This window comes from Lolium perenne, chromosome 4 (assembly GCF_019359855.2).
Source record: "Lolium perenne isolate Kyuss_39 chromosome 4, Kyuss_2.0, whole genome shotgun sequence".
Lineage (NCBI taxonomy): Eukaryota > Viridiplantae > Streptophyta > Magnoliopsida > Poales > Poaceae > Lolium > Lolium perenne.
The window spans coordinates 153,386,075-153,404,096 of record NC_067247.2 but is presented as its reverse complement, the minus strand read 5'-3'; the positions used below and the strand labels follow the sequence as shown (position 1 = coordinate 153,404,096).

At 43.3% G+C, this 18,022-nt stretch overlaps 1 protein-coding gene and 1 long non-coding RNA gene across 2 annotated transcripts; one reads left to right on the top strand and one right to left on the bottom strand.

Annotated features, from left to right (window-relative positions):
- The first annotated feature begins 188 nt into the window (after positions 1-188).
- LOC127348687 (uncharacterized) lies at positions 189-666 on the top strand. Its single transcript, XR_011744470.1, has 3 exons — positions 189-325; positions 407-505; positions 577-666. It is a non-coding gene; the product is annotated as an uncharacterized lncRNA (long non-coding RNA).
- A 1,429-nt stretch (positions 667-2,095) lies between these two features.
- On the bottom strand, positions 2,096-9,665 carry LOC127294190 (protein TPLATE). The gene is made up of 7 exons (XM_051323945.2): positions 8,415-9,665; positions 5,894-6,490; positions 5,033-5,394; positions 4,587-4,887; positions 4,247-4,369; positions 2,945-3,400; positions 2,096-2,834 (listed from the first exon to the last, which is right to left on the bottom strand). The coding sequence occupies exons 1-7, from the start codon at positions 9,537-9,539 to the stop codon at positions 2,334-2,336; spliced, it is 3,465 nt and encodes a 1,154-aa protein (XP_051179905.1). The 5' UTR covers positions 9,540-9,665; the 3' UTR covers positions 2,096-2,333.
- Positions 9,666-18,022: the final 8,357 nt, after the last annotated feature.

The following is an 18,022-nucleotide window of genomic DNA, read 5'->3' as shown; positions in this document are numbered from 1 at the left end:
TGATTCTTGCGTGCTTGATAGGCAGCGGCAGAGGAAGATCACAAATTGGCCAGTCCATCATAGCGGCCACATCGCAGCGTTCCAACAGTGTTTGGAAGCGGCACGGAATGCTGGCCCTGAGCAGATTGTGCCTCACAACTTGGCCGCTTTCAACAACTACCTTGAGTGGTTCCATGAGGACACGCGTATCGAGTTAGTTAAGCACGCGTATCCTGAGGAGATCTTGGACGACCCCATCCAGTTCGATGAGGTTGGGCAAAGCCAGCACGACACCTTTGCTCGCAGAGGGAGATCGACTTCTATTGCTTCCGAGCTGAACTTCGTGGTATTCTATTCTCTCACTAACTAGTACATCATCTACATTGCCATGTGGTCGCTTCAATTGTGTATGCTATGTTTGTCATAGCGGAAGGAGATCGAAAAAACAGCTGAGGAGTGCGAGGTTATCTGGGAGCAGAGCGGGACAGATGACAAGCCTGTCGGACCGTTGCGGTATTTCATTAAGGTATGATCACCAACTTTGAATGTACGCTACTATGATGTGGTGGATTTGTAACCATGAACGGGATGACGCAGAACACTGCACGAAAGATGCGGCGGTTAGCCAGCTTGCTAGGTTGCCGGGAAGCCGAAATCGCTACATCTTCCTCTTCAGAAGAGCGGGAGGTATGGACTATTTTGTTGTTGTCAAACATGTTCTTACTAATTTCAACTTTGTAATCTCATGTGTTCGTGTTTGTGAAGATTCCTGAGGACGAGCTAATTCTGAGTCAAGTCATACTTCCAAAGCGTACCTCGAAGCAAGCCCCACGGTCAGCTTACCAGTTGAAGCCAAGGGGCAAGGGTCCAAACCGGTACACTCCGGAAGATTATGTCAACCGAGGAAAGAAGGTTGTCACTGAGGAGGATGAGGGGCCGCGGCGGAGATCAGCTTTGTCGAGGATGAGGAACGACGAGCCGTTCTCTTCAGAGGAGGAGGAGGAGGAGGAGGAGGAGCAGGAGCAGCAGAAGGAGCAGCAGCAGGAGCAGCCACGGCAGCGGACGAAGAGGATGGCCATCCGGAAGCAGCCCGCGAGGACGGCACGTCGAGGACGCTACTAGGATGTGCTACGTGTTGTTGTGAACTCTATATTCATAAGTATCGATTTGTGAACCCTATGTCATTTCGAACCATGGTGTGTAATGCTACTTGTTGTTTGAATCTACGTGCTACAATGTGACCTATGAAGTGTTATATGTGTATGTCATGAATTTGCTACTTGTTGTGTCCAATGTTGTACTCGTAACTGTTGGAGTTTGGTAGGATTTTTCATGTTTTTAACACAAGTCAATGTGTGGCGCCCTTCCCACTGGCGCCACACATGCTAGTGTGGCGCCCTTGGCATCGGCGCCACACATGCCAACTTATATGAACTACTGGGTCGAAAACATCCAGGGGCTCCGGACGATAAGTCCTTAGCCGTTTTCGCGAGCCTCTATGTGTGGCGCCCGTGGCATCGGCGCCACACAGGCTAGTGTGGCGCCCGTGGCATCGGCGCCACACATCGAGCCTCGCAAAACGGCTAAGTCCCAGAGGAATTGTCTCACAGTATGTTTTGGGGGATTACAAGTGCATGTGTGGCGCCGTTGGGAGGGGCGCCACACATGCTTACTGCGTCGGATGGGCGCACCGGCTCGGCCCGAGGGGGCCACGTCGGTGGGTCGATGGCGCCGGGCGGAGGAGCCACATGGGCATGTGTGGCGCCCGTGGGAGGGGCGCCACACAAAAGGGTTAGATTGGTGAAATAGTTTCGCCGGAGGGTTATTCTGTGCTTTTCTTTCACTTTTGGGTTATTTCTGTGTAAATCGCCGACTCTGGGCTCGGGAGGAGGGATGGAAATTCAGAAATTAGCAGACCGCGCCGCGAGTGGGGCAAACTAGAGGCCACGTGGTCATTAGCAAGTCCATGTGGCACCGACAGGTAGGGTTTGCCTGACCCACATGTCAGTGAACAATAGGCTAGTCTTCAAATTAATTTAATTCAACACCAAAATGATTAAAAAGAAACTTTCGAAAATATCGTATATACTGTATATAAGATTCACGGGAAAATGGGTACGGGAAAGGTCATTATAAATGGTCATTCACAAGGTAAAAGCTTTGAGCTATGTTACAAAAAGAATAAGAGATCGTTCGTACTCGTACTACAACATCTGTGAATACAATGAACAAATGGGGGAAATCAGCAGGATCATACACACTACACAAAGATCAAAATATCAGTTCAACAACAAAAAAAATGTGGTTGGAAGAAAACAGATACAAAATTATACAGGCGAAGCGCAATCCAGGCCTCACTGCGCTTTCAGGGCTTTCTCCTTGCAGAGCTGGTGCCATTCCTGGAGCACGGCTGCCTGGAGAGCGCGGTGCTCGGCTTCCTCCGCCGTGACCTTGGAGAGCGTCGAGGGGCCCTTCGGGTTACCAAACCCGTCCAACTCCTCGCGCTCCTTCTTCTCCTCTTCCTCTTCTTGCTCGGTTTTCGCGGGCGGCACCTTAGGTTTGGCCGCCTTGAGCAGGGCTATCCTCTCCATCGATATCTTCAGGCGCTCGGCGGCTGAGCTCTTCACCTCGTCTTCAGGCATGTACTCAACAGCACCGTCTGTGATGTCGTCCAGCCAGCCCTGGAGGTCCGATTCAATCTCTCTTGTGATCGATTCATCGGATGCGCGCACCACAAACTTGCATATCATAGTGGTCGTCTCATCACCCAGGTCAACGTTTCGGCTGACCTCACTTGCGCCGAAGATCATCATGCCCACAAACCCTCCAAACCAAGTCTTTGCGGCATAACACAGCTGTAGAAGATCCATGAGTTATATAACCTAAAGTAAATGGCAATTCTGCACAGGATAGAATCAAGACTGGTGTAACACCACTTAAGTGATGGGGAGAATCAGATGCTTACCTGGAAGCCAGCAACCGTTCGGATGAAATGAGAACAGACTTGATGGAAGGGCTTAGAATAAATTGACTTCAACCCACTGAGGAAAGGAGAGCTATCATACTGCTGGGCAGCAGTGGCCTTGAAACCACTACCTTCATATGTATACGTGCCAGTGCACTCAACCATGGCCGGCAAGCTTGGCCATAAACGAAAATACTCAACTGGGGAGCATTCATATGGCAAGAGAAGTTCAGCAAGGGGGATCTTGTAAGGCTGACACCGCAGAACAACTGGCTCCCCAAGCTCTGGCCGGAGTGAGCGCTTCTGCCTTGTCATTTGTGAGTCCTCTTCTGCATAATCTCCTTCATAGTCTGCAGATCCTCCACTTCCGTAGAATGGGTAATACAAGACTTGAACCCAGAGAGAGCACCTCTCAAAATGTGAAACTCCAACAGTGACACTACTTTGGACTGGATCCTGTAAAATTGTTATAAATTAGACGCAAACATAAAATTTGGCTGATCTGTGATAGCAATGTCTATCCAGTGATATGAAATTTCTAGTCACTATCTTATGTTGTCAATAGCCCACTTCTTTTAGCATTACTCGTCTGGAAAGTGGAAACAACATCCTGCCAGTAGTAGTTAGTTCTTAGTACTTTGAAAGCCATCGCAATCCTAGGAGCCTTAGTTCTGTATCTGCTGGTTATTTCAGGCACCAGGTGCCAACATAGATACATACACAAATGGAAGACATAAATCATTTCAATTTAACATCATCATGATCATGATAGTGGATTTTAGTATCAACAACTTCGTTCCACCTACTGTACAATATAATAGTGAACTACCACATTCTAACTAGGGTACAATATAATACTCCCTCCGTCCATAAAAGGATGTCTTAGATTTGTCAAAATTTGGACGTATGTAGATTTGTCAAAAGTTGGATGTATGTCTCTACATGCATCCAAATTTTGACAAATCTAAGACATCCTTTTATGCACAGAGGTAGTAGTGACTAGTGCTCTTCTACTTGACTAGTCAGGTATACTAAATCTAGAGGTCTTGGTATTAAGTTTTGGCAGGAAAAATGATTTGAAACTTTTACTAGCTGAAGAAGAATAAAATGCTTTACTGTAAATTATATTTAAATAATACATTTGCGAAAAAAATGCAACCCAAGATTTTTCTGCAGATTCTGGCCAGGTGACAAAATACAAACATGTGTGTGATGTTCTAAATGTTTTAAATCACTGATACATAATTTGAAATTAAACTGCACAGTAAATGCAAAATAAGCACGTCAAAGTCGTGGAAATACCTGGGAAACAAGATTACGCAGGTGGCGAACAGTGCGAGAAAATCCATCCATATAATACAGTGCTCCAGAGAGCCCGACACGGATATCCACCCTGTTGAGTTCCAGCTCAGTCAAATTTAAAATCTGCAGAAGTGTACATTAGTTAAAACACAGTCATACTATAGCATACAGCAAGCAATATGTCAAGATCCAGTGAGCCACAAATGGTTGTTTTAACTTCTCCCCATTCTACCGAGTGGCAAAGTGCACGTAAACTATGCTGGAGCAATAAAGATATGGCATCCCTAACCAAACCAAGAAATACTATTAAGTATACAAGGAAAAGATCATCGATTCATACCTTTAGATGTAAGGTGATTCTGCCATCAGTTGGATCCGCCAAATGATATGCTTCGATGTAGCATGGATCACTGCTGCCTGTCAGAGTAGATGCTTTTGGAAGATCTTTGTGCAAAGCACCGATGCCCTTTGTCTGTAGAAGAGTTAACTGACTAGGATCGGGCCTCCAAAGCTCCTGAATGGCCTTATGAACTAATCCCTCCAATTTTCTATCTTGTGCAGCAGCAGCCTCTGAATACTGAACTGTAAGCTTGTGGTGGCTAAATGGGTAATCCCCAGTAGCATCACCTACACCGACCCACCTGGATGAAATACTGGAAAGTCAAATATACTATTTTTTTCCCAAATGCATGTTCCACTAGAGTAATTCCTTTTTTTCAGGTACAGAATTTATGTGAATATTATAACCCGATGTAAGATAAATAGTTCAAAGATGCAAACCCTCACCTGTTATCCGGATGGTTCGTAACATACTTTATTATCTGCAAGACATAACGTGACTGATGCTTGGTGACAGAATCAGCTGAAGTACTTGCCCTAAATTCTTCCAATTCTTTACTAATGAGCTGGCCTGCTCTTGCATTTCTGGCTCCCAAACGTTGAGCACATATGAGGACAGCCTGCACATCTTGTATCCTGTTTGATGTCGTGGCAGAGGAATCGGTGTTGAATAAAGTCTTATGCATGTTAGATATGATAATATTCAGAGGATCCTCTGGGTCATCAGCTAAAAGAGGATCCAGACCTTCAAGATCAAAGTGTTCAGAAATTGCCCATATCAACCGTGATGATATTCTTGATGTATGAACCTGCAAACAAATATTTATTCAGTTAATAAAGTTATAGGCCAATCTGGATTTAAGAAAAGGTACATGGAACTAAGGTATTATAACTCCATTGATCTATCAACCATATCTAACCAGAAAATTTATAATCTTTACAAAATGGCACAGTTTAAAGTTACAAGCATTTGCAAAGAAAGATGAATGAAATTATTTTTGTGAGGAATTAATGAATGAAAATGTCAAAGGAAAGCAAGCAAAGACAGGCTTAGTCAGATCTAAACACAGGTAAAGCCTTGATAAACATGTGCAATTGAATTAGCAATGAATAAAGCCCAGGCTTTACACTGAGTCAATGATGAATAAGATATTTATCGACACAGAACCAACTGGGATCAAGTAAGAAAAATAGGCCAACAAGTTTATAATGAATAAACTCGCATCTTAGTGTCTTACATTCAACTGGTACTTGAATGCATAACAAAGGTGTTTGAATTTTAATCAAAATAATGAGATGGATCATAACCTCACGAAGATCCCTGATAAGCTGTAGCTGCAAATTTCGAAGTCTTGTCTCATTTAGAATCTGATCTTGAGATGCACCAGCCTTAATTGTCTTTACACCACCTCTAAGATCATATATATGACAAAGCCGTACAAGCAACTTCAGATAGCAATCAATTGCATAGGTACGCCCATCACAGTCCCAGAGAACACAAGGTCTACAAACTTCCACCACATCCAAAGCAGGTTCCGTCCAATTCAATGCACCGTAACCAGTTCCATAGGCTAATGCTCCTATAACCCTACTCTCTGTCCCAGAATTCTTCTGCTCGGGTAGTGGAAGAGATAGCTGGAAACAACTTTCGACCAGTGAGGCAACTAGCTCTTCTCTGAACAAGCTTTTGCTTGTTATGCTGTTTAGATCATCCTTGACTCTTGCATCCTCAAAGAGAGATATCACATCTGTACCTGGAACAGGCTTCTGACCTCTTCGAACGCTCTCCTTTGCGAAAAGATCAACACAAAGTGCAGTCCGACAAATGCATGCCAATGCATGCATGCGATCTGATTCTGCTCTCAAATTTTTCAGCATCTGAAGCAGCCTTTTAAACAGAGACACCTGCATGACACAAATGCTTTTGTAAATACATCTCAACATAGATTTGCACAGCTAAACCAATATTGTCTCTCTGTCAACATCCTCTTCACAAGTTATGCACAGAAAGGAAGAAACTGGTAAACATCTGCTAGCATCTTACTATATTTACATTTTGATAGCGCAAATCTTCAAGCATAGACTGGATATTGTCACATCGGCTAGAGAATAATCAAATTTCAACTTCTGCAGAGCCAATATTCAAGACTAGTTTATCAAAAAATATTAAAACAGTCACACAGTGCTGCCTGCGACTCTGCATGGGAGAAGAGGTTCAAGGCCTGTATGTTGTTGTGATTCTAGCAAAAAAGATCCCGATTATAATCTGTGCATGATTAAACAAGCTCTGCTGTGAATCTAATTTTTCCTCTGGCCCAGATTTGTCTTACTTGATATTGTTCTTTGATCAGTTCAGGGACAGACAGATAAGCTGGATAGGCCAACGGTTGCTACTAATTTTTTGAGGGGAGCGTGGCGGAACAGGAAAAGAATGTTAGTGAATCTTGTATTTAGGAAAAGATTACATACTCCCTCCATTCTGATTTCGTCTACATTCTAGTCTAGAATAAATAAGACAAACTAGTACTGCATTTATTAGTACTACTTAGAAATGTGAACAACCAATCCAAGCTACATTGAAAATAACATCCAATAAAGAGAGCAAAACCACTTCGTTTTTAGTGTTATTGTTGACTAAAATCTAGAATGTAGAGTATTTCAGAACAAATTTTAGTGCTAGAATGTAGACTATTTCTGAACGGAGGGAGTATATGCTAATGTCGCTAGCCTTGTCTAAAACAGGGTACAGAAGATGCCAATATTATATACTGTATAATGGCTAACCAGTTCACATTTTGCCTCCAGATGTTTATAACTGATTGGTGATTCTACATGAAGATCTAAACGCCCAATACTTATGTGTTGAATTTGAATTAATAGTAAGAGAACAAAATAAAGATTATGGGCTTAAGTTAGTGACTAATCTATCATTATAAGATAGAAGTATAAAGGAGCTTATTCAGCTGTGGATGTTGTGCTATGATGCAACACGTTAAAATCAACATTTTCAACTTCAGTTTTGTGATGTACAACCTCTGTTCCTAATTGAACTCCTAAAACGTCTTATATTTAGAAACAGAGGGTGTAGTACATATAATGCTAAGGAATGCCCTGACAAACTATTTGTGCTACACTAGCAGGTTTTTGCTCTCCATCTTTCAGAGATGACAACATATGATGAAAATTGAAAAAAAAAATATACATATACTAGCATTTCAGGAAATCAAACAGTTGTCATAATCAGCAGATGGAGCTACAAACCGACCAGAGTGGCATTTCAATCACTGGTGTAACAACAAAATAGATTTTAAGTAGTTTGGCGTAAGACTGAAATACGAGATGGCATGGGATAAGCCTGAATTTTTTTGTTTGGTTCAAACAAGAATGTCAGCATTGGGATCATAATTTAGGAATGTAATAGCCCTTGATGGTGTGAGAACTGAGATTATAGTTTTAGCTTGAATTTTACAGCCCATGTGTTTTCAGGCTTGTGCAACTAGAAAGAGGAAACAGGACTAACTGGTACTGGTGTGCATTCTTGCAAATACTTTACAGATGCAGTTCAAACAAGACCTTATGTGACCGAAAGGCTAGCTAAATTTCCGCTACAATTAGTAACATCTACAACTGATGACAGTAAATGCGAGAAAATAGAAGCCTCCTAAATTACTTCATACAAACTTGGCTACCATTATCAACAAATACCTACTTCCAGGATCTGTAATCCTAAAGTTGCCAAGTTGAAATTGGGCTAAAAATGCAAATCAGTAGATCTACCACGGGAAACAAGCAAACAGAATTATCAGTTATAAGTGGATTGATTTCGCACCTGCATCCCAAGATCCAGCAAATGGAGATTGGCCACAACCGCCCTGACAATTGTCTCCCTCATCGATGAGAACTCTAGTCGGTCCCAGAGTGTTAGGATTGCAACAATAGCAGCTGAAGCCCACTCTGGCTTGCCTCCGGGCGCATCTGCGAGCGACAGCATATTGATCCCCACCTCAAACACCAGCGGTGGGTAGAGCGAGCTAAGGAAAGGCAGCAAGTGAGAGACTATGTCTGACACCCCCACCAACTTCTCGGCACTGGCCTCCACGGTCTCAGCTACTGTAGTGTCTCCTGGTTTGGCAATCTGCCGAAGCGTGTTGACCGCGCCGGAAGCAACCATTTTCGCTGCATGAACAAGAGGGTACACGGTTACCCGGAAGGTCTCGACGGGCATGACCATGGATCGGGCAATGAGCATGTTTCGGCGGGACCAGATGAAGTCGATGGCGGCGGCTGCCCACTGGGCACGCACGGCGAGCGCGCCCTCCCCATCCACGAGCTTGTCCCCAGCAAGCCGGCTCATACGCCTTGCGTCGAGCTCCTGGAACAGCCGAGCAAATGCCTCGAATGCTGAGGCTGCCACGGCATCTGCGGAGTCCAGGGAGAGCTCGGTGAGGCGGCCCCACCACGTGGTGGCGTGCCCCATGAGCGAGGGGTTGGTGGAGCACATGAGCGCGAGGTCATCTCGCGGGAGGAGGGAGGAGAGGGAAGTGACGGCGGCGAGGCGGAGCGACTCGGCGGGCGAGGAGAGAGCGGCAGTGATGTCGGCGTGCGCGGAGGAGAGGAGGGTGGGGAGTAGGTGCGAGGGGAGCGAGGGGAAGGAGGCGATGGAGGAGGCGGCGACGTCCGGGTCGGGGAAGGAGAGGTCGGAGCGGAGGGAGGAGAGCAGGAGCGGGTCGAGGAGATCGGGGGGCAGGGGCAGCGCGCGGAGGAGGTCGAGCGCGAGGCGCTTGCAGACGGCGGAAGAGGGCGCGGAGAGGATCTCGGTGGCGGCGGTGCGGGCGAGCGCGGAGACGTCGCGGCCGGCGGCGCACTGCTGCAGGGCCTGCAGGAGCGCGGACGACTGGCGGAGAGCGTCCGAGGAGCGGAGATCGGTGGTGATCTGCGCGATGAGGAGGTCCATCGCGCCGGCGCCGCGATTGGGCTCCGGCGATCGCCGGAGCTGGGGGAGAGGAGCGGTGGTGGCGCAGATCTGAGGTTGAAGAGGGGAGTGCGAGAGCACGGGCAGGTTGGGTTTTGTTTGAGCCTGCCGCCTGTGGCCGGTGGTAACGGGTCGGATCTTTTCGTCCAGTGGACTGATCAGTGGGGCCACAGCAATTACCTCATGTCGCTTTCATTTCAGCTGTAGTTGCGTCAGCCTGGTACAGAGTTGCATGTTGTCCGATCGTGCGTGCGGAGAGGTTCGATGTTTTGCATGCAGGCACGTGAAACCTAGTAAAAAAAGGTTGGATGCTAACTCTAGGCCTCTATCCTACCTTGCACGAGTGCCCAAGCTTTGCTGGTGCATGACGCTGCTCACATGGTGGGTTCCACCTATTTTACTTGCTAAATCTCTAATCCAGCTAGTTCCACACCTAATTAAGTATAGAAAATGTTGCAACAGTGGTAGAGTATCATAAGCTTTTTTTGTGGATCAATAAAATTGTGGAAAATGTCTGCAACATTTTGGGCACACTTTTCTAGCAACAATTATTTTGGTGTAGGTTTATTTATAACAAAAATTACCATCTATTTTACATAAATCGTAAATAGTTACAACAAAAAAATCGAACTTGTAGCTAACCACCTTCAAAACTTTACAACATCTCGCGTGTGTCTTCATAACAAAAATTAAATGGAATTGTTACAAAATTATTGAGCGTAAGCAAGCAGTAATTTCGAGAGAGAAAGAAACTTGTAGCTAACGCACAAAAACCCTTACAACATCTCGTGTGTGTCTTCACAATAAAAAGCACATGGGTTTCTTACAAAAATAATAAGCGTAAGCAACATCTTTAATTTCGAGTGAAAAACAAACATGTAGCAAACGCACAGAAAACCCTTACAACATCTCGCGCATGTCTTGATCACAACAATAATTACATGGGTTTCTTACAAAAAAATAATGAGCGTAAGCAACATTGGTAATTTCGAGAGAAAAACAAATTTGTAGCAAACACACATAAAACCCTTACGACATCTTGCGTCTGTCTTCACAACAAAACTCACATGAGTTTGTTACAAAAAATTAATGAGCGTAAGCAACATCAGTAATTTTGAGAGAAAAAACAAACCTATGCAAAAAGCCTTACCAAATCTAGACCATGCTTTCACAACAAAAAGCATAGGTGTTTGTTACAAAAATAATGACCATAAGCAACAAATAATTAACAGAAAGACTTGATTGTACTATAGTCCATAGCACACTGGTTTATTATCGTCGGCGATGAATTCGGCTTGAGGGTTCCCCATCGGCGCTGAAGAAGGTTTGTTTAGATGCAAACTGATGTCACCAGATCGAGCTCACTCGTGATGAATTCGACTCGTCTTAGCCTTATCAGAATTAGATCGCAACATGTTTTCATCATACACCTAGAGCTAAAGGAGCATCTCATTCGTGTGTTCGAAGCTGAACACGGACCAGACATGACGTGTCAAGAAAAAATATAACAGTAATAAACAATTGACATATTTTTAGCGTCGCACTAGAAAATAACACGGTTAGTAGCTGGCTAAGTGTCATAAAATTCATTCTTTATCAAATTAATGGTAGCATATGAGGTGACATCATTTTTTAGCCCATATGCTAGTAGTTCTAGTACTACACACGCATAGTAGCACCCTGCAGAAGTGGACAAAAAGAGCTGCAGCAGATGTGGTCCAATACGTGTGAACATGTGTGCTCTGCATGCGAGAGCAGGAAGCTAGAGCGTGAGTTGCATGCAAGCAGCTATGCGCGGAAGAAAAAGTTAGCGACTACACCGCGTGAGGCAGGCAAAAGCACGTGATGCCAGCGCGAGCGGGAGGGACCGATCCGCGGACGCCGATCGGTCGACCGAACGCAAGAATTTACCTTAATAATTAGGACGTGGCAACAGAGTTCCCGGTTACCATTTAGTCTTACCCGGTGCCTCCCTGTCTGATTTGTTTCTTCCTTAAAATGGAATGGGCCCACCAGTTGAAAGCGACAGGCAACCAAAAAAGGAAACCACTGCAGGGACCACGCCGAGCCACGATTTGTCTGGATCTGGGGTGGCTTGGGACCACGTCGGGGCATGTTTTGACCACCAGAATTACAGCTGGGACCAAAACTAGATCCCAGAAACCAAACCCTACCTGCTACCTCTTCTTCCTCCGATCCCTTTTCTTCCCCCTTCCTCCATTGGAACCAGAACTCCATGGATTGTCCAGCTCGTTCACCATAAGTTTTAGGCAGGAAATTCAACAGGGAAGAAGCAGAAAGTAAGGGGAAAGCAAGATCTACCTCGACAGTACTGTGAAAAATCAACTAAGAAGAAGGTACCAAAAGTTACAGTCAACCATTTTTTCTCTTGCAACCCCAGATCTAGTTTGTCCATATAGAAAACGCCAGTTTTACAACACCAGATCATGGTGTTGCCTGACGATTTCCTACCTGATACGTCTCAAACGTATCTATAATTTCTTATGTTCCATGCTAGTTTTATGACAATACTCACATGTTTTATATACACTATATATCATTTTTATGCATTTTCCAGCACTAACCTATTAACAAGATGCCGAAGCGCCAGTTCCTATTTTCTGTTGTTTTTGGTTTCAGAAATCCTACACAGGAAATATTCTCGGAATTGGACGAAACAAAAGCTCGCGGTCTTATTTTCCACGGAGCCTTCCAGAAGTCCGAAGAGGAGACGAAGAGGGTCGTCGAGGCGGCCACACCCTAGGGGGCGCGGCCCCACCCCTGGCCGCGCCGCCCTATGGGGTGGGCCCCTCGAGCGTCCCCCAACTCTACCCCTTCGCCTATATATTCTCTCCGTCGCGAAAACCCTATTACCGAGAGCCACGATACGAGAAAAGTTCCAGAGATGCCGCCGCCGCCAATCCCATCTCGGGGGATTCAGGATATCGCCTCTGGCACCCTGCCGGAGAGGGGAATCATCACCCGGAGGACTCTACATCACCATGCCCGCCTCCGGACTGATGCGTGAGTAGTTCATCCTTGGACTATGGGTCCATAGCAGTAGCTAGATGGTTGTCTTCTCCTCTTGTGATATCATGTTTAGATCTTGTGAGCTGCCTATCATGATCAAGATCATCTATTTGTAATGCTACATGTTGTGTTTGTTGGGATCCGATGAATATGGAATACTATATCAAGTTGATTATTGATCTATCATATATGTGTTGTTTATGATCTTGCATGCTCTCCGTTGCTAGTAGAGGCTCTGGCCAAGTTGATACTTTTGACTCCAAGAGAGAGTATTTATGCTCGATAGTGGGTTCATGCCTCCATTGAATCTGGGACAGTGACAGAAAGTTCTAAGGTTATGGATGTGTTGTTGCCACTAGGGATAAAACAACAATGCTTTGTCTAAGAATATTTGTATTGTTTACATTACGCACAGTACTTAATCCAATTGTCTGTTGTTTGCAACTTAATACTGGAAGGGGTGTGGATGCTAACCCGAAGTTGGACTTTTTAGGCATAGATGCATGCTGAATAGCGGTCTATGTTCTTTGTCGTAATGCCCTAAGTAAATCTCATATTAGTCATCATGATATGTATGTGCATTGCTATGCTCTCTCTATTTGTCAATTGCCCAACTGTAATTTGTTCACCCAACATGCTATTTATCTTATTGGAGACACCACTAGTGAACTGTGGACCCCGGTCCATTCTTTTACATCTGAAATACAATCTACTGCAATCATTGTTCTCTGATGTTCTTTGCAAACAAACATCATTCTCCACACCATACATTTAATCCTTTGTTTACAGCAACCGGTGAGATTGACAACCTCACTGTTAAGTTGGGGAAAAGTATTCTGATTGTGTTGTGCAGGTTCCATGTTGGCGCCGGAGTGCCTGGTGTTGCGCCGCACTACACTCCTTCACCAACAACCTTCACGTGACCTTCATCTCCTACTTGTTCGATAACCTTGGTTTCTTACTGAGGGAAAACTTGCTGCTGTACGCATCACACCTTCCTCTTGGGGTTCCCAACGGACGTGTGCTTCACGCGTTATCAAGCTCTTTTTCTGGCGCCGTTGCCGGGATCGAAGAAAAGTTACACCACAAAGATTTTCAACTCCCACGTCAGCAGCTCTTTTTCTGGCGTCGTTGCCGGGGAGATCAAGACATGCTGCAAGGAGAGTCTCCCACATCCAATCTCTTTACTTTGTTTATTGTCTTGCTTTACTTTATTTTATTTTCTGCCTTGTTTGCTTTCTTTATATCAAAAACACAAAAAAAATATTTAGTAGTTTTACTTTACTTAATTTGGTTTAGTTTAGTTTATTTTTATTGCTAAAAATGAGTAATCCTGAAGTTGAAGTTCGTTCATTTAAGCAACAAGGGGGGGAAAGTTTTAAAGATGCTTGGTATAGAATTAGTGATGTTCATCATAGGTGCACTAAGAAACACTCCACTATTATCCTCCTTAGGAACTTTTATGTTGGTATCTCTAGCTCGAATAGGTATGTTCTTGATACTCTTGCGGGAGGTAATTTCCTAGGCACTCCTGCTTTAGAAGCTAGTTGCGTTATTGAGAGTCTAGTTGGAATACCACCTGTTAATGAAGCTAAAATTGAAATCTCTCTTGAAGATGTCATGAAAAAGTTGGAGGCCATAGAGAAAAATCTTCCAAGTGTTGAGACTAAATTGGGAATATTACTTGATAACACTGATAAACTTGATAAATCTCTAGGAGGAATTAATGAAAGAATTGCTGTCTTAGAAACTTGTGCTATCCATGATAATCAAACCCATAGGATTGGTGAACTTGAAGAAGCTATGGGAACCTTGGGTTCAACTTTTTCTTCTCTTAAGTTTAAGGAGAAAGCTTATGTGGGTAAGGAGCAAAAGTTCATGTATGTCTCTAAGGTGCCTAAGCCAAAGAACTATTATAAGCCTAAAATTGATAAAGCCCTTAGTACCACTATGGGAAATTTAGATAATGGAGCATCTAAGATACCTATTGTGACAAGTTGTGTTTTTAATAAAAATTATGATGTTGATGTTTCATCTCTTGATAATACTTGATTTACACTTTATGCGCCTAGCTGAAAGGCGTTAAAGAAAAGCGCTTATGGGAGACAACCCATTATTTTACTTCTGCTTTTTTTTTGTTTTTGTGTCTTGGAAGTTGTTACTACTATAGCAACCTCTCCTTATCTTTATTTTATTGCATTGTTGTGCCAAGTAAAGTCTTTGATAGTAAGGTTGATACTAGATTTGGATTTCTGCGCAGAAACAGATTTCTAGCTGTCACGAATTTGAGTAGATCTCTCTGTAGAAAACTCAGAAAAATCTGCGAAAAATCATGAGTAATCCTCAGATATGTACGCAACTTTCATTCAATTTGAGCTTCTTCATCTGAGTATGTTAAGTGCCTCGAAAAAATTCGTCTTTACGAACTGTTCTGTTTTGACAGATTCTGCCTTTTATTTCACATTGCCTCTTTTACTGTGTTTGAATGGATTTCTTTGCTCCATTAATTTTCAGTAGCTTTGGATAATGTCCAGAAGTGTTAGGAATGATTGTGACCTCTCTGAACATGTGAATTTTTGATTATGCACTAACCCTCTAATGAGATTGTTTTGAGTTTGGTGTGGAGGAAGTTTTCAAGGGTCAAGAGAGGAGGATGATATAATATGATCAAGAAGAGTGAAAATTCTAAGCTTGGGGATGCCCCCGTGGTTCATCCCTGCATATTTTAAGAAGACTCAAGCATCTAATCTTGGGGATGCCCAAGGCATCCCCTTCTTCATCGACAACTTATCAGGTCACCTCTAGTGAAACTATATTTTTATTCCGTCACATCTTATGTGCTTTACTTGGAGCGTCTGTATGTTTTTATTTTTGTTTGTGTTTGAATAAAATCGGATCCTAGCATTCCTTGTGTGGGAGAAAGACACGCTCCGCTTGTGCATATGAACACTGGTGTTCTTAGCTTTACTTTTAATGTTCATGGCGGAGGTTGAAAACCGCTTTGTTCATTGCTATTTGGTTGGAAACAGAAAATGCTTCATGTGGTAATTGGTATATTATCTTGAATAATTTGATACTTGGCAATTGTTTTGAGCTCTCAAATAGATCATGTTTAAGCTCTTGCATCATGTAGTTTGAACCTATTAGTGGAGAATTACTGTAGAGCTTGTTGAAATTTGGTTTGCATGATTGGTCTCTCTAAAGTCTAGATATTTTCTGGTAAAATTGTTTGAACAACAAGGAAGACAGTGTAGAGTCTTATAATGCTTGCAATATGTTCTTATATAAGTTTTGTTGTACCGGTTCATACTTGTGTTTGCTTCAAACAACCTTGCTAGCCAAAGCCTTGTACTGAGAGGGAATGCTTCTCGTGCATCCAAAACCTTGAGCCAAAACCTATGCCATTTGTGTCCACCATAACTACCTACTATGTGGTATTTCTCTGCCATTCCAAAGTAAATTGCTTGCGTGCTACCTTTAAAAATTTCATTCCTTGTCTTTACAATATATAGCTCATGGGAAAGTAGCTTAAAAACTATTGTGGTAAAGAATATGTAGCTTATGTATCTTATTTCTTATAAGTTGCTTGTTGAGCGGTAACCATGTTTCTGGGGACGCCATCAACTGTTACACTTTTGTTGAATATCATGTGAGTTGCTATGCATGTTCGTCTTGTCTGAAGTAAGGGTGATTTTTCATGATTAAATGGTTTGAGTATGCATATTGTTAGAGAAGAACATTGGGCCGCTAACCAAAGCCATGTATCATGGTGGAAGTTTCAGTTTGGACATTAATCCTCAATCTCTTATGAGAATATTATCTGTTGTTGAATGCTTAAGCATTAAAGAGGAGTCCACTATCTGTTTTCTATGTTGTCCCGGTATGGATGTCCTCAAGTTGAGATTTATCAAAAACGAGAAATCAAATGCGATCTATCTCCTTGGACCTTTGTACAGGCGGCATAGAGGTACCCCTTTGTGACACTTGGTTGAAACATATGTAATGCAATGATAATCCATGGAAATCCGAGCTAATTAGGACAAGGTGCGAGCACTATTGGTGTTCGATGCATGAGGCTTGCAGTTTATAGGATGTTTTATGCATAACACATATGAATTATTACTACCGTTGACAAAATTGCAAAGGCTACTACATGGACTCCATTGATAATGCAACACGAAAGAACAATGACATGTCGTTGGTGCTGGCACACTTTGAGAAAGTAAAGGAACATGACCCAGAATTCTTCAAGAAAATCAATCTTGACCATGATGACAGGGTTAGAAGGATATTCTGGGTTGATGGGCCAGCTCGAGCAGCATACAAGAAATACAATGATTGTCTATCGTTTGACGCAACATACATGACAAATTGCTATAGCATGCCATTTGCACCATTCATTGGCATAAACAGATATGGTCAATCTATTCAGCTAGGATGTGGTTTCCTACGCAACGAGCAGGTAGCTGATTATGTTTGGCTATTTGAGGCTTTTCTTGAAGCTATGGATGGAGTCCAACCATTGAATATTATCACTGATCAGGATGCATCGATGAGAAGTGCCATCTTGAGTGTATTTCCTGAATCTTGTCACCAGAATTGTAGATGACACATTATGCAGAATGCCCAAGGCGTGTTGGGTAATGACATGGCTAAAAATGAACCCCTAAGGCTGGAGTTTAATGCTACCATTTACTACAGCATGACAGTTGACGAGTTTGAAACTAGGTGGGCAGAGATGGTTTTGAAGCACAATGTTGCAGACAACACACACTTGCAGGATCTTTATGACATGAGAGCTTCTTTTGTCCTTGCATACTTCAAGGACAGGTTTTTCCCATTCCTACAAACTACAACACGCAACGAGGGTTTTAATGTGGTGCTAAAAAGATACGTCACTCCATACAACAGCCTCTCCCATTTCTTTGAACAATACATGAAGCTGCAGGAGAAAATTGATGTGGCAGAAGATTCAAATGAATTCAATGAGGAAGACAAAATCTTCAGATTTTGGGGAGAGTGGCCTCTGGAAGAGCATGCTTTTCAAGTGTACACAATACCTATATACTTGCGTTTCTGGGCTGAGCTTCGGAAAGTTACCTCCTATAATGCAAACCATGTGGGTGGGCAGTTTTTTGATGTAGTTCCAGTTGCTGGATCTATTTTTGGGTATGGCAAAAGGAGCTACAGAGGGAAGCTAATTCAGAGGAAGGCATATACATTTGTGAGTGTTCTAAAATAAACAGGGATGGCTTATTGTGCTGCCATGCATTGAGGGTAATGGCGCAGTTAGGTGTTGTGAATGAAATTCCAGCGCAATACATTTTTCCTAGGTGGACAGTGCCCCCCGATGATATTATCCCAGAAAAAGTGGAATTGCCTCCTATGCCAACTGACAGGAAGTTGTCCAACAAATAAAGGAAACTACTACGATA